We start from the raw sequence: 15,830 nt of genomic DNA on the forward strand, positions 1-15,830 counted from the left end.
CCTGGCCCCCGCTAAGGAAGCACTGCTGTCATTTGCATGATTCCCGGCCCCAACATATGGTGCTTAAAGGGGGGGGGGGGGGGGGGGGGGGGGTTAATGTGTACTGGGAGAGGGAGGGAGAGGGAGGGGGGCTGCAGACCACTGATAGCGCTGACGACCAGGTCCTGACTCACTAAAGACCCTCTCAGACCAGAGATAGGGGGTAACTGGGGGACACCAGCTATTAGTCCTGTCCAGAACACTTACACTGTGGAGCCGGCAGGTCCCAGTCAGACACCTGACCACGCAGAGCCAAGGAACCAAACTAAGAACCGCACAAAGAACCGCACAAAGAACCGCACAAAGAACCACACAAAGCGGTCACACCGGTGTGGTCGTGTTCTTGCTCAAGGGGCACCCAGACCCCGGAGTCAAGGATGAAGAATTGAACCAGCAACCCCCTAAGGTGCAAGACCGCCCCAGGCCACTGCTGCTCCGATTTGGGAGAAAATTAAATCATCTTCAATAACCAATCCTGGCATCAATTGAATGAAACATTGTTGATATTTGTAGGGAGTTTTAAACAGTGTTAGCATAGCTAGCCGCTCCTGAGGACTCTACCAGAATACGAATGAATGCAGCACCCATGTAAAATATCAAAGGGCCTTACCGAAACTAGGGAAAAGTATAACACTTCCCCACGTATCTTTCAAATGACGCTTTAACATGTGCACTTCACGTGAGTATTAGTCTGTGACTCGGTCCACCCTCCATGCCGTATCCTGTTGAACCCCGGCCCGTCCTGTGAGTGAGTGCTCCACTTTCTCATCAGGATGGGCGCTCACACGCCGCTCATAAAGGCCTCTGATTGAGCGGAAAAGGCCTGTGATAGCAGAGGCCATACCTCGCTCCCGCCCGGCCCCTATAAATACCCTCCCACAGACCCCAGCCGCCGTGTTTGGGTAAAAAATACCAAACATTCTTGACGCCTCTCTTCAGTGTCTACAGCTCGCTCTCCAGCACCGGGTGCCTCCACCGGCAGGCTGAATGCGCGTCGTTCTCCTCTCTCTTGTGAGTGTGTAAAAAAAAAAAAAAGAACAGAGGCCCGTTTTGAAAGAGACGACTTGTACTTTTTGCTAAAGGGCTGGTAAACAGTTAATGTTGAACCTGTCGGCTCCGTTTTCTCCAAAATAAACACTTTAAAGCATTCCTGCTGAGCGGGGAGATTTACGGCGGGTGACAACGAGTAATGACCACAGGTGACGACGATATCCTCTGTGATCCTCCATCACGCCGGGCGCTTTACGACCTGTGTAATTAAGTCATTAAGGCGGCGGGATGCAAAGGACCAAAGCCTGGCTGGACAGGAGATAACAGGAAGCGGGACGAGAGCTAAACGCTGAGCACCCATTCACATGGCTGGGGCGGTCGTTGGGGTCTGTTGAAATTCCACAAAGAAAAAACTGAAATTTAAAAAGGCTTTAACAACCATTTGTTCTATTTGAAATATTAAAATTGGATATTTAACATTTACATTTAGGGTATTTAGCAGATGCTTTTATCCAAAGCGGTTTCCAAATAGTCCTACATATGTCAGAAGAAAGAGAAACAACACTATATTGCTGTCGATGTAAGGATGTTCATACAAAGATAGCTAGGATAAGATAGAACACAATGCTAAGCACTGTATTTAAGTACAAGGACGTACAACAAACAAACAAACAAAACATTATTTGAAATGTGCACATTTGTAACTTGTACAACGCAAAGCATCCAATAGGGGTCCGAACTGAGTGTGTCATCTCAGATCTGGTCAGATAATTACTCATTCAAGGTCGGCAGTTTGTCAGCATATTTCCCAAACGTGGTTTGGGCTCTGAATGCTTAGAAAACGGACGCACATTGACAACTATATGTTCACCACTTCCTCTTTCACAACTTCCTCCAATGATGGATGTCACCACTAAGGCGCCTAGCCTGACACACACAGAAATACGTAGTTCAGTGTGTCCTAACAGGAAACACAAAATACTAGAATACACATCTATATTATTGCATGTTGTACGTGCCGCTTAATTTACACACTTATTCTATGTTACAAGTCGTAATACTTAAAAGTAGTACTTAGCATTGTGTAGCATCTTATCCTAGCTATCTTTGTGGTGTAGAGGGAATGGGTTTACCTAGCAATTGTTAGTGCAATTGTAAACTAAATGTACTCGCATTGGATAAAAGCGTCTCCTTTAGGAGTGTGAGCTCTCAGCAGAACAGCTTCGTTAAGCATATTGATCCAGAGCCGACTATGTATCTGGGTATCTCAGGTCCTCCAGTGATGAGGAAATATGCGCGTCGGACGAGCTGACAGGACGTCTGCAGATAGCGGACGACGTCTGTTGACTGATGGGTTCATCTGCAGCACCTCAGGGGTGACCTTACCCCACTCAGACGAGTACACACGGTGCCCAGAGCAGCAACATCCCCGTGATGACAACAGCCCAGAGAAGTACATTTGTCAGAAGAAAGACAAACAGCAATATATCTCTGTCGGTCCAGTAAGGATGTTCATAGAACCAAGTGGCACGCACTTACAATCACTAGGTTAACCCGTTCCCCGTACACAAGAAAGATAGCTCGGGTAAGATGCTACACGATGCTAAGTACACATTTTTTAAGTGCAAGAATGTACAACATTCATTAAGTGCTTACATTAGGTGCGTGTTCAATACTTTTTTAAATCTAAGATGCTCCATTAAATATCTCTATCTAACACTTTGTGGGTTCAGAGGCTGCGTAGCGGTGGCGTTTGAGTCCCATCTGAATGGGTTCCCTCCCCAGGGTCTGCACGGCTCTTTGGAGTCGCGGTCCGGTCCACTCCGACCTGGACTCAATGTGAACGGACCGCATTCATACAGCGCTGTTCTAACCAGTGGCGGCTCAAAGTGCTTCACGATATCGCCCAACATTCACCATTCCTGCACACATTCACACACCGACGATGGCGACAGCCAGCTCCACTGGAGCAGTCAGGGTGAGGTGCCTTGCTCAAGAAGACCTCGACACAACCTCGAGGAGCCGGGGATCGAACCAGCGTCCTTCAGGCCCTATTCAGACTACGAGGGCCCAGAATCGGCCCCGATCTTGAGGGAGGGGAGGGGAGGCGGGGTCGGGGGGGGGGAACAATGAGCGTGACGCAGGCTGGTGGACGTCAGGCCCGGAGCAGGAATGTAAACTCCACGTTCTCCCAGTCCTCCCAGTCCGTCCGTCAGCGGGACCCAGGAAGCTGCGGCCCTTCACTCTCCTTTCCTGTTAGCGTGTCGGTCGGCGCGCGAGACGAATCGCTCACCAGCTTCCGCAAAAGACTCCAGACTCACTTGTTCAGAGTTCACCTCGACTCTGAATAGCCTCCCCCCTCAACCCCCAACACCCCTCTCACACGTTGACTTTGTCCTGGCTTAAACTGCCCAACCAGGCCCAGTCAATCTGGCCCCCTAATCGTCCTCCTGTATATTGGGCTGACTCATTCATTCCCTCACTCTCCACCTCAAGCTGGTATTCGGTGAGCTTTCTAGCGCCGATTGGCCGCTGTGCATCACCCAAGTGGGGGCTACACACTGGTGGTGCTGAGTGAGGTCCCCCCTTCACTGTATAAGCACCTTTGAGTGTCTAGAAAAGCGCTGAATACATTCTATCAATTATAACTGTATGTTGTGCGTCCTTGCACTTAAAAATAGTACTTAGCATTGTGTAGCGTCTTATCCTAGCTATTCTCTGTTGTGTACGGGGAATGGGTTAACCTAGTGGTGGTTAGAGCTTTGCACTTGTTTCTATGATCATGTACCTACAGCGATATATTGTTGTTTCTCTTTCTTCTGACAAATGTACTTATTGTAAGTCGCGTTGGATAGAAGCGTCGGCTAAACGCACTGAATGTAAACGTGAATGTATGAAGCACAACACAGAAGGAAACCCTGCAGCCCCCACAGGCTTCATATCAACTAACTACGGGATTAGAGGAGACCGACTGAGGCGGCGATATCGCCGGGCAGGGTGGTTTAGCACAATGGTCCTATTCGGCCCGTTCCACCGGAGTTTGGATCTTAATATTGAGTTTTTCTGAAAAAGAAAAACAGCAGCACGCGGGTTCTTGTATAGATCCCCTTTATATTGTTGCGTAACAGCTGATCAGGCCAAGACCTGTGGAGAGGAAGTGGGAAGGGGGCAGGGGGTGGAGGGGGGGTCAGGGGTCACTAGGGTGGGAGTGGGGTGGGGGGTGTTGGCCCAGGATGTTTGTGGTCACAGGGCAACTCCGAACTAATTACCAGAGGGCTTCAACATGGACGGCCATTAGCTGTGAATGAACAGGGATCTGTTCCAAAACACTTTTTACATAACGCAGGGTCGACCCCCTCGCATCAAAGCATTCCTCGCGGAGCTGCAAATTAAACGCCCTAGTTCTAATTTCCTCGACTCTGGAATATCTTAGGAATGAGGGCGCCGGACAGTCGCTCTGTTTACCCTTAACTCGATCGGCGTTCCGGAATTCCAGGTTATGGCAGAGGCAAATAAATGTCAAGACACATCAGTCGTCGGCAGGACCTAAAGAAGGGTTGCTGGTTCTGTTCCATCCTTTAGCAAACACCCTGAGCAAACACAACAACAGATCTCTGACAGATCCTGAGCCAAGGTGGGTCTGTCAGGTTTGAAGCAGGCAGTCGGTGCATGTGGCGCCTTAGCTGAACTCCGCTATGCAGACCAGGAACCTGCCGGGTTTAGCATTCCTGCTTGTTTTGGGAGGAGGAGCCTGGCCCCAAGTAGGCCCTACACTCTGCCGAGGGCGTACTGTGTGTTGTACGTCGGCGGTAGGACAGATAGTCCCCGCTTCCGTGTCAGTGAAGGTACAGACGGTACTTCCTCTCCACCCTCCTACCTCCCATCGCCTGTTGGCATCCGAGAACAACGAGCCAAAGGCCGCATGACTCAGAAAGAGGTTCCTGAACCTTTCTTGAGATGGAGGACTTTTACTCTGCTCGTCCGTACCTTGACCTTCACACCGTCTCACCCCCATCTCACACTTACAACTAACTGAACATAACCTGATCTTCTCCCCCCTTGGTGTGTGGAGACCTCACTCTCTGATCCAATCCCTCAGTGAACGCTCATCTGCCACCTCACTGTCTCCCCTCCCAGCAGGAAGCCCCCCCGAGCTCCTGGTGATTCGTCATTCATGCGTCCTGTGCTCTGCCCGGCAGGACGGGGGCCTCGGAGGGGTTAACGCCGGAGCAGGGGGGGGGCGGGGCGTGAGCCCGCCAGGCGTGCCCCGTGAGGCCCTGCGCTGGAATGCCTGAGGAAGAATGCGTGCAGGCTGCAACAATCGTGGGAAAAAGACGCTCCGGCCCCTTATCTCGTTAAGGAAGTCGGCCGCTGGATTCGAACACGCGACTTATCGCTCCCCATCGAGGAGCTCCGGCCCGCTGTGTGGCGAGCAGCACATCGCCCTGGAGGGAACAGAAACACAGCGGAGGGATGCAGCCGGTCGACGGCAGGCTGCTGCACACCGAGAGGAAGCTGCAACACTTCTGACCTAATTATTGAATTGTTTCAACCCCAGAGAAAGCAGCTGATCACACGATAAGCCCTCGTTCCCCCCCCACCCCACCCCACCCCCCCTTTTCTTCAGGCAAGTGTACATACTTTCTGCTCCCTCCACCCACAACATTCCCTCCAGAATGCAAGTTTTATCATGGTTTTATCACGGTTTCTTATCGTGATTTTAGGTCATGGAATGTCAAGCAAAGCAATGAGCAACAACCCAACAAAGTCGACAATTGTTTGCGGGAGATTAAAGTCAATGTTCTGGGATGTTTTGAAACACACATGGGGGTAAGGGTAGGCAACAGAGGCGATCCACTGACCAGAGCATCGAGAGGCCTTCCCAAGACCTACCATCTACGACTACATCTCCCACAATCCCCCTGGGCCTCACACAGGGTTCTCCTCCACAGTCTAGCCCAGACACCCCAGAGGGTCACATGGTGCAGAAGATACCAGAGCTCAGCACACAAACACGCAAAGGTGGAGGAGGAAACTACAACCGATCGGTCGGATGCAGCGAGACCGATATAGCCTCATGGACAGGAGAAGACGGCGGCCATCTTGCCAAGTGAGGAATGTGAGGAAAGATGGAGGATAAGTGGGACAATATGTGAGGAGGAGTCACTCCCTCTCCACGCTGGACCCGCAAGCAGATGTGGTTCCATGATGGAGACACTGGCTGGGAGACCGCCATTACATCATATCTGGCCACATAGCTCATGCCACATAACTCATGCACACACAGACGCACGCGCCAAGATGGAAGGATTTACTATCAGCAGCGTAATATTTACTATTCAGTCATTTATCACGCTTTGTCCAGGGAGAGAGACAGATCCAGGTCACTCAGGAGCAGGTAGGGGTGAGGGCCGGGCATCTGGCTATAGGACGAACCACAGGTAGGGCATTGGGAATCAAACCCAGAACCCATCATCCTCGAGTCACCGAAACGAATACCGTGCGCCGACAGGGCGCTCAAAGAGGCCGGTGAGCTTAACCTCGTTAGCGCTCCCTTCATCTGGGGTGCGCATCTCATCCAGAGACGCCTCCAGAACCTGGTTCTGAGCCCGGGTCCAGTCGCCTCCCCCCCCCACCCCCCCTGGGTCCAGTCCCTACCCAGCACATTCCCCCAGGACGCTGGACCCTAGGTGAGGTATTTTCCACAGAGCTCTTGACGTCAGCGGAGTGACTCTGAGTGTCAGCTGCAGAGCTCAGCTCCAGAGGCTGGGCGCTGGAATTCCCAGAGTAAAGAAAAGTAGGATGACTGGAATACTGAGCATTTCTAGTGATGGCAGACGAATGTTTCACTAAATACCAGACATGGTGAGGCACAATCATGCTTTAGTTGAGTGGCAAATAAACCTTTACGACCGGTTTCTTACGGTTCTCATGTTCTGCACAGCCAATTTCACTGGGTCCAAGCTTTTGTAAGCATTTGCGGCATATTTCCAACGCTATTGGTAAGCGGAAATTATTTGTAAGGAAATCTATTTGAATAGAAGGAAATATATTACCATAATTAAATACCGTAATAACAATTTGCGAAAGATTATTAGCTTAACAAACGCAAAGCGCACAAGGTCAAATGATCAATCGAAACAGTCAATTTAAGTAGGCCAATTCAACCGATCCAGCGTGCCACGGAAAACAATAGACGCGTTGTCTACTTTCGTCGCCCATCGGTGGAATAGCGCCCTCTGCTGGGAGGAAAGGGTTCGATTCTTACTACACAATGGTCCATTCTTGTCGCTTGCCCGTTAAAAGTTAATTTGCCCTCTTTCACAATTAAAAATAATAATTGTAAAGACAACTTCACTCTGTGAAGGATGTTCTGCTTTTAAGAACAACCTTTGTCGTTTCTATTCATAAAGAGCGGAAATGTTGTAAAACCGCGGTGGGACTAATTAAACAGCAGAGGATCGTTAACGAGGAGCACGGCACCGCCTTACGACAGCGGTCCTTAAATAAGAAACGCCCCCGGGGACTCAGATCAACACCAGTACTGTTCCATAGCCTGGCCCCCAAGGGACGGCCACCACATGAGGGGAGGGAGGGGGAGGGAGGGAGGGAGGGAGGGAGAGGAATGTCTTGGAAGACATGTTTTTTGAGGATGATGATAAACAAACGACAAGGAGAGAGCGTAACTAAAAGAGAAAAATGAGAGAAACACATTTCAAAAGAGACAAAATGTCACTAGGGAACATCTTTATTGGACATCCTGACATTAAACGGTGTTCAAAAGTATAAAAACACAATGATGATATTCCCCCCCCCCCCAGTATTCCTGGAGTTCATCCCGTGGTTGATACATCCTGGAGCGTTGTCCCGCTGGGAGACAGACAGGGGGGGTCTGATATTCCCTCCATTGGAGCGCTGTGGTCCGAGAGCAGGGGGTCTGCCGGGGGTCTGTCTGTCTGGGGGGGGCAGGACCCCCTCCAGGACCCCAGAGACCCCCCACAGACCAAACCGTCTGGACCGCCAACGCATGGCCTCCAACGTTCGCTACGTCGGCACGTAACTCGGCTCCGATCACCGAGGGTGACGGAGCAGATACCGCCATGTTGACGGAGCTCTCGTCACCATGGTTACGGAGCTCTCGTCACCAGAGCGGATATCACCACTATATAGCAGCTCTCATCGGCATGGTAACAGCAGTAACCAAGCTGTGGTTCATTACAGGTTCAGTTTGAGTCCGAGTTGGCGGCGTGAGATAATGAAGGACGGCCGTCACTCCGGCCGGGCTGTGACATCACTCGTCAGTCTGTAGCAACCAGGGAACTCGTCTTCCTCTGCCACCGCCACACTGATCAGTTCACCGCCCCCAACAGACTCTTTATGGGCCTTATTCACCTCTGAGGCCATCTTGGATCCACATTCAGTTTAGAAACAAGATGGCTGCTTGGTGAATCAGGCCCATGGTTGGTGATCGTCTGGCTCCCCAGAGTCTCTCTGGGATCACTGATGACCGAGTCTGCTCCACCCCCTGGGGTCTGACCGGGTGACCTCTGACCGCTGGGGGTCAGGGTGGAGGTCAGGCTGGAGGTCAGGGCGGGCTGGAGGTCAGGGTGGAGGTCAGGGTGGAGGTCAGGGCGGGCTGGTACCTCGGGTCAGGGTGGAGGTCAGGGTGGAGGTCAGAGTGGAGGTCAGGGTGGAGGTCAGGGTGGAGGTCAGGGCGGGCTGGAGGTCCGGGTGGAGGTCAGTTTGGAGGTCAGGGTGGAGGTCAGGGCGGGCTGGAGGTCAGAGTGGAGGTCAGTTTGGAGGTCAGGGTGGAGGTCAGGGTGGAGGTCAGGGTGGAGGTCAGGGCGGGCTGGAGGTCAGAGTGGAGGTCAGGGTGGAGGTCAGGGTGGAGGTCAGGGCGGGCTGGAGGTCAGGGTGGAGGTCAGGGTGGAGGTCAGGGTGGAGGTCAGAGTGGAGGTCAGGGTGGAGGTCAGGGCGGGCTGGAGGTCCGGGTGGAGGTCAGGGCGGGCTGGATGTCAGGGTGGAGGTCAGAGTGGAGGTCAGGGTGGAGGTCAGGGCGGGCTGGATGTCAGGGTGGAGGTCAGGGCGGGCTGGAGGTCAGGGTGGAGGTGCGGGATGAGGTGGGGGCGGGCTGGTACCTGCGGGCGGTGCGGGCGTGGTCCTCCCTCAGCCCCTGGACGTGGGTCTCCAGCCGCAGCAGCAGCTCCTCCGACCGCAGCGTCTCGCCCTCCAGGAAGCGGGCGACCACGCCCTCCGCCGCCGCCGCCAGCGCCTGGGGGCGGAGCCAGAGGATGAGGACACGACGGGCATGGAGGACAGTAGCATGCTAACAGAGCAGCATGTTAGCAGAGTAGCATGTTAGCAGAGCAGCATGCTAGCAGATTAGCATGCTAGCAGAGTAGTATATTAGCAGAAATACATGTTAGAAGAGTAGCATGTTGGGAGAGCAGCATGATAGCAGAGCTACGTGCTAGCAGGGCTACATGTTAGCAGAGCAGCTTGTTGAAAAATTAGCATGTTAGCAGGGCTCCATGTTAGCAGAGCAACATGTCAGCAGAGCGGCATGTTAACAGATTAGCATGTTAGCAGGGCTCCATGTTAGCAGAGCTACATGCTAGCAAAATAGCATGCTAGCAGAGCAACAGGTTAGCAGAACTACCCGCCTGCCATCAATGAAGTTCCATTTAACCGCAGCTGCTTTAAAAGGAGCTGGATGTTAGCATAGCCACGTGTTAGCGATGTCGTTAACATAGCGTATGCGTAAACTCACAGTCTCCTCGTCGTCGCCCCCCAGGGGGTCCAGCAGCACCTCCTCGGAGCTGGAGGAGTACCTCCCCCCGGCGACACCCTCCTCCCGACCCGTCCTCACCCTCCTCCCCCGCCATGAGGAGGGGGAGGAGGAGGAGGAGGAGGGGGAGGAGGAGGGAGGAGCAGGGACGCGGTGGGGCTGATGGGACCCGGGGGAGAGGAGGTCTGGAGGGACCGGGACTCTGTGGAGCCCCTCCCCGTAGGGCGGGGGGGTCACCTGCTGCTTGGCCTTCATGGCCTGCACCTCTTCCTCCTCCTCCTCCTCCTCCTCCCTCCCCGCTCCGCCTCCAGTGCTGGGGGTCAAACCAACAACACGCTGGTGATATACACATCATAGACATCGCTCTGGTCAGTGTCGGTATGTTCGGATCGTTCATCTGATTTGTCGTTTGGTTGTTGGTCTCCGACGTACCCGAGCCACATGGACTGTGATTGGCCGCCCTTAGCCGGGGGAGGCGGAGTTCTCTCCTGGAGGCGGGACCTCATCTGGTTCACTTCCTGTCTGAGCTGCTGGTTTTCCCGCTCCAGACTGCTCAGCGACGTCACCCCCCGCTCCCGGTCAGACCCCCGACATGCAGACCCTCTCTGGAGACAGCAGGGTCAACCAAGGGTCACAGAGATACACAGTCTGATCTGGGAGGGCTCCGTTTAGCATCTAGCAGGCACGTCTATCTTAAGAGTTTTACCTAATGTTAGCTGTAGGTAGGGGTTAGACAGTACAGAGACAGGTCATTAAGGAGCAGGTATGGGTTAGACAGTACAGAGACAGCTCATTAAGGAGCAGGTAGGGGTTAGACAGTACAGAGACAGGTCATTAAGGAGCAGGTATGGGTTAGACAGTACAGAGACAGGTCATTAAGGAGCAGGTAGGGCTTAGACAGTACAGAGACAGGTCATTAAGTAGCAGGTAGGGGTTAGACAGTACAGAGACAGGTCATTAAGGAGCAGGTATGGGTTAGACAGTACAGAGACAGGTCATTAAGGAGCAGGTAGGGGTTAGACAGTACAGAGACAGGTCATTAAGGAGCAGGTAGGGGTTAGACAGTACAGAGAGAGGTCATTAAGGAGCAGGTAGGGGTTAGACAGTACAGAGACAGGTCATTAAGGAGCAGGTAGGGGTTAGACAGCACAGAGACAGGTCATTAAGGAGCAGGTAGGGGTTAGACAGTACAGAGACGGGTCATTAAGGAGCAGGTAGGGATTAGACAGTACAGAGACGGGTCATTAAGGAGCAGGTAGGGGTTAGACAGTACAGAGACAGGTCATTAAGGAGCAGGTAGGGGTTAAACAGTACAGGGGAGTGAGGTCCAGACCTTGGGGGACGGTGAGGGGTCCAGTCTCTCCAGAACACCGCTCAGGCGCTGGTTCTCCGTCTTCAGGGACTCCAGCTGCACCTGGAGAACCTGAACACACACACACACACACACACACACACACACACACACACACACACACACACACACACACACACACACACACACACACACACACACACACACACACACACACACACACACACACACACACACACACAGAGACCTTAGATTCAGGTCAGGTGGTAAAAGCCATATCAATCAAATTCTCGAGTTAGGGTTTCGGTATTAAGGAGCAACCGAACGCAAACTACCAAAGACAGGCTAGCGGGCCGAGGGTCAGGGGTCATGGGTCGTTGTGTAACGCTGGTCTAAATAAAATAACTGTAAATATATACTGTTACTATACTACTAACAATATAACTATTAGGGCTTCGACTCCGAGCTTCATTATTCGAATATCAAAAAATAAATCTAAATTCGAACGAATATTAGGCAGCCCTTAATATTGTAACCCGTTATGGGCAGGCCAAGAGGGAGAGACGTCGGAGAACCTGACGCAGTCTATTCATAATATTGTAATGACCACGGAAGAGGCAGTCAGTATTGATTAGACAGCGATTGATTGGAACACGCAAGACCGGTAAACATAGCAACGCGGTAAACAAACCTTGCGAAGCCCAATCCAGCTCTTACTGAAGGCATTTAATGGTCAAAATATTATTAATAAATATTTGAATATATTTTAATATTAATATTAATAAACAAACGGACTTCAAATATGATTTTTGGGCAAAAGTCAAAGCCCTAATAACTATATATGACTGTTTCCTCCTCCATCAAACACCTGACCCCCGGGGCGTCCAATCAGGCGTCCCCCTTACCGTTAGCTCCGCCTCCCGGCGCTCCGCCCGCCCCGCCTCGGCGCCGTGCCGCCGCGCCGCCGCGGAGGCGGAGCCCTCCAGCGTTGCCACGGCGACGTCCCGGCGGTGCAGCTCCCCCGCCAGCCGGGACACCTCCTTCCTCACGCCCTCCAGCTCCCCGCCGTGGGTCAGACGGGACCGCTGGAGCTCCTCCCCCAGCTGGGACACACACACACACACACACACACACACACACACACACACACACACACACACACACACACACACACACACACACACACACACACACACACACACACACACACACACACACACACACAAATTGAGAAAAATGTCATTAAGGGGCAAGTAAGGTTTAGAATAGAAGACCATTTTGAATCACAACGCAAAACTCCTTGAATAGGTCATAACGTTAACATTGATGACCCAAATCCCTCAGATATATAACTATATATAGTCTAAGATTATGATATTGATAACTCCAGCATCCTTCTCCCAGTGCTGACCTTCCTGGCGTCGCTAACGGCAACGGCCCTCTCCTCCTTGGCCTGACTCAGCAGCTTCTTCAGCTCCTCCTCCACCTTACAGTGCTCCGCCCGCTGCCGGGTGGCCCCTTCCACCCTGGACACACACACACACACACACACACACACACACACACACACACACACACACACACACACACACACACACACACACACTCTTAAATCGCTTCATTTCATATCTCTTTTTAATTCTATTACCGTCCTGCTCTTTCTGCTATGACCAGAAGTGTTCCTAGGCTCTCCTCACCGTGTGTCGTGCTCCTTGTCCTTCAGGGCCTGCTGCAGCCTGCTCACCTCCCTCTGGAGGCCCGGGACCTCTGCTCTGTCCTCCAGCCCCACCTGTGAACCAGACGCCAGGTTACAGAGGAGACCGGTCCGCCTCTCCTCCGGGAACAGGTGGTTATACCCCTGGTGACCAGCAGAGGGCGCTAGAACACTACCTCGCCACTGGTGGTCATACCCTCGGTGACCAGCAGAGGGCGCTAGAACACCACCTCGCCACTGCTGGTTATACCCTCGGTGACCAGCAGAGGGCGCTAGAACACCAGCACAGCCCACACACAGGCACTGCACCTCGGCCTTGTCTTTCAGAGGCAGCTCCTCTCGGCCCTTCGCGCCTTCGTTCGCCTCCTTCAGATGTTTCCTCTGGAGCTTCTGATAGCTTCTCTTCAACCTGGATAACTGTGTTTGGAAAACATGGAGGAGAACGGTCAAGGAAGGAGATGGGGAGCGTTTTATGTGAAATTAATTCTAAAACAAATCCGGCGTCTTTTGAGGCTCAATTTCGTTGGCAGTGTGTGGGTGTGCGTGTGTGCGTGTGTGTATGTGTGTGTCACCTCCTCGTGGACCTTCTGTAGCTGCTCCTCGTAGCGTGACGCTAGGCTCAGTCTCCCAGCCTGCGCCTCCTCCAGCTGCTGCCGCAGATACCCCATCTGTGAGCGGTCGGACAACGAGGAGACGCCGGTTAGAGGAGCCGAGCTCGATGTCTTCCACGGCCTGACCCCATCTGGCTCACCGTAGCGCGAGGACATCTAGTGTGGAAGGACTCGGGCTCTTCCGTTGATTGACGACATCAGCTCTACTCTACTTAAAGGGGACCTATTATGCTTTTTCGACTTTTATGACCTATAAACGTTGTTATAATGATTGATAGTCATGTTTTAACCTAAAGTGTCAAATAATGACGTACATGCATTTCGACGTATTCCCTGCTCAAAAATGTATATGATCAACTAAGTCATCATATGACCATGTGTGACGTTCTCCATCAGCGATGTTTTGTTATTCCAAAACCCCACAGATGTTTCCATTCAGTCTGCATTGATCCGAACAGAAGGCGCTGGTACCTCCACGACCCTCTGCTCCCCCAGCCGCCTGGCCGACCGCAGCTCGTGTTCCCCGGCCTGGAGGCGCTGCTCCAGCCCGCGGACCTCCGCCTCCCACTCCCCCTTCCTCTGGTCCATCATGATGTCGATCTGCCGCATGAGCTCCTGCAGCTCCGGCTCGCACGACGACAGCACCGAGCTGACGGAGAGGTTGGGTGACGGAGTAACGTCAGGGGACGGAGTAACGTCAGGTGACGGAGTAAAGGAGTAACGTCAGGTGACGGAGTAACGTCAGGTAACAGAGTAAAGGAGTAACGTCAGGTGAGAGAGTAACATCAGGTGACGGAGTAAAGGAGTAACGTCAGGTAACAGAGTAACGTCAGGTAACAGAATAAAGGAGTAACGTCAGGTGACGGAGTAACTAGGGCTGGGACGACGCGTCGACGTAATCGACGACGTCGACGTATAAATTACGTCGACGCGAAAAATGCGCGTCGATTTAAAAAAAAAAAAAAAAAAGATGGGCGGCGCCGGGGCGTAGTTGCAACGCGAGTGGCTCCTCAGACTTTCATAAGTGCAAGGCGCCAAAAAAGGAGATGCCTTTCCATTCTAGCAACACGGCAATTCACCAGCACCTGAAGAGGCGCCACCCGGTAGCAGCTGCAGATGACCGAGCACCGTAGAATTCTAAGAATGCATTACTTTGCACTTTTATATAGGAATTTAAAGGCAATAAACATGTATTGAAATGTTAAGGAATTCATATTTTATCATTCAGATATGTAAATCAACATGTATAAATTGCTATTAGTCAATTAATGGGGAGATAATCGAGAATCGAATCGAATCGAAATCGAATCGGACTGAAAAAATGAATCGTTAGATGAATCGATGCATCGAAAAAATAATCGCTAGATTAATCGTTTAAAAAATAATCGTTTATCCCAGCCCTAGGAGTAACGTCAGGTGACGGAGTAAAGGAGTAACGTCAGGTGAGGGAGTAACGTCGGGTAACGGAGTAATGTAAGGTAACAGAGTAACGGAGTAACGTCAGGTGACGGAGTAACGTCAGCTGACGGAGTAACGTCAGGTGAGGGAGTTACACCAGGTGACAGGGGAACGTCAGGTAACAGGGGAACGTCAGGTAACAGAGGAACGTCAGGTAACAGAGGAACGTCAGGTAACAGAGGAACGTCAGGTAACAGGTGAACGTCAGGTAAGGAGTAGCGTCGGGTAACGGAGTAACGTCAGGTGACAGAGTATACTGATTTAGTGTCCAAGACTGGGAATTTGGTTATAGCGGCAATACAAAAGTATATAAAAGAGAGAAAATGCTACAAAAATAAGAGTAACATTTCAATACAATACAATTACAGAATTGAAAAATAACAAAGTTAAGTAAAAGTCGTGAAGTAATTTAAAAGAGAAAAGTATCTGTTCTGTATTTACAAGATCATGCATGTAAAATAACTATTCACTAACGGTATATAATTAAGTACAGTAGAGCAGTGTACTCGGATTAGTTCTGATGTTATTACATCAGCGATGGCTTTAAATATATGAACACAATCATGAATTGTGGTTAAAGATGTTATAATAAGCTTCGTGATGGATGCAATGAATACAGTTTGAGAACTAGTCCACACCGGAGTACAATGATTATTTTATGCATTATAAACTGCTATTTCTTACCTCAAGTCGCTGTTCTTCAGGGTTTCCAACAACGGATCCATGACTCAGTGTTCTGCTGGCGGGTTCAGACGGGAACACGGAGGTTTACTTTGTGTTTCGGAATTATAACATGATGTAAAAATAATGTAACGCTTGTAAGTTTGTTGTCTCTGGCTGCGCGGCTTCCTGTTTAAGTTTTGTTGTTCAAATAAACGCTGGTCAATAAAGTTTTCTGAGAGTTGAACTGGGAAACGG

General features: G+C 51.4%; 1 protein-coding gene across 2 annotated transcripts; it reads right to left on the minus strand.

Moving 5' to 3' along the window:
- Positions 1-7,671: 7,671 nt before the first annotated feature.
- Positions 7,672-15,768, minus strand: cep63 (centrosomal protein 63). Of its 2 annotated transcripts, none has more exons than XM_056603888.1 (11): positions 15,597-15,768; positions 13,926-14,103; positions 13,416-13,511; positions 13,153-13,260; positions 12,827-12,918; positions 12,541-12,655; positions 12,035-12,232; positions 11,151-11,231; positions 10,250-10,422; positions 9,800-10,130; positions 7,672-9,301 (listed from the first exon to the last, which is right to left on the minus strand). In XM_056603888.1, exons 1-11 carry the CDS (start codon positions 15,635-15,637, stop codon positions 9,110-9,112), a joined length of 1,605 nt encoding a protein of 534 aa, XP_056459863.1. In that variant the 5' UTR covers positions 15,638-15,768; the 3' UTR covers positions 7,672-9,109. The 2 variants fall into 2 exon arrangements, with proteins under 2 accessions (XP_056459863.1, XP_056459862.1); XM_056603887.1 differs by having other exon boundaries at positions 11,151-11,240.
- Positions 15,769-15,830: the final 62 nt, after the last annotated feature.

The sequence above is a fragment of the Gadus chalcogrammus genome, chromosome 12 (assembly GCF_026213295.1).
Source record: "Gadus chalcogrammus isolate NIFS_2021 chromosome 12, NIFS_Gcha_1.0, whole genome shotgun sequence".
Taxonomy (NCBI): Eukaryota; Metazoa; Chordata; class Actinopteri; order Gadiformes; family Gadidae; genus Gadus; species Gadus chalcogrammus.

Excerpts from the sequence above, each read along its gene's own strand:
- cep63 (XM_056603887.1), bottom strand. The coding sequence starts at position 15,637 with ATGGATCCGTTGTTGGAAACCCTGAAGAACAGCGACTTGAG. Across the intron at positions 12,656-12,826 it reads GACAAGGAGCACGACACACG|GGTGGAAGGGGCCACCCGGC; the intron begins GTGAGGAGAGCC and ends GTGTGTGTCCAG. Across the intron at positions 11,241-12,034 it reads GCCGGGAGGCGGAGCTAACG|GTTCTCCAGGTGCAGCTGGA; the intron begins GTAAGGGGGACG and ends GTGTGTGTTCAG.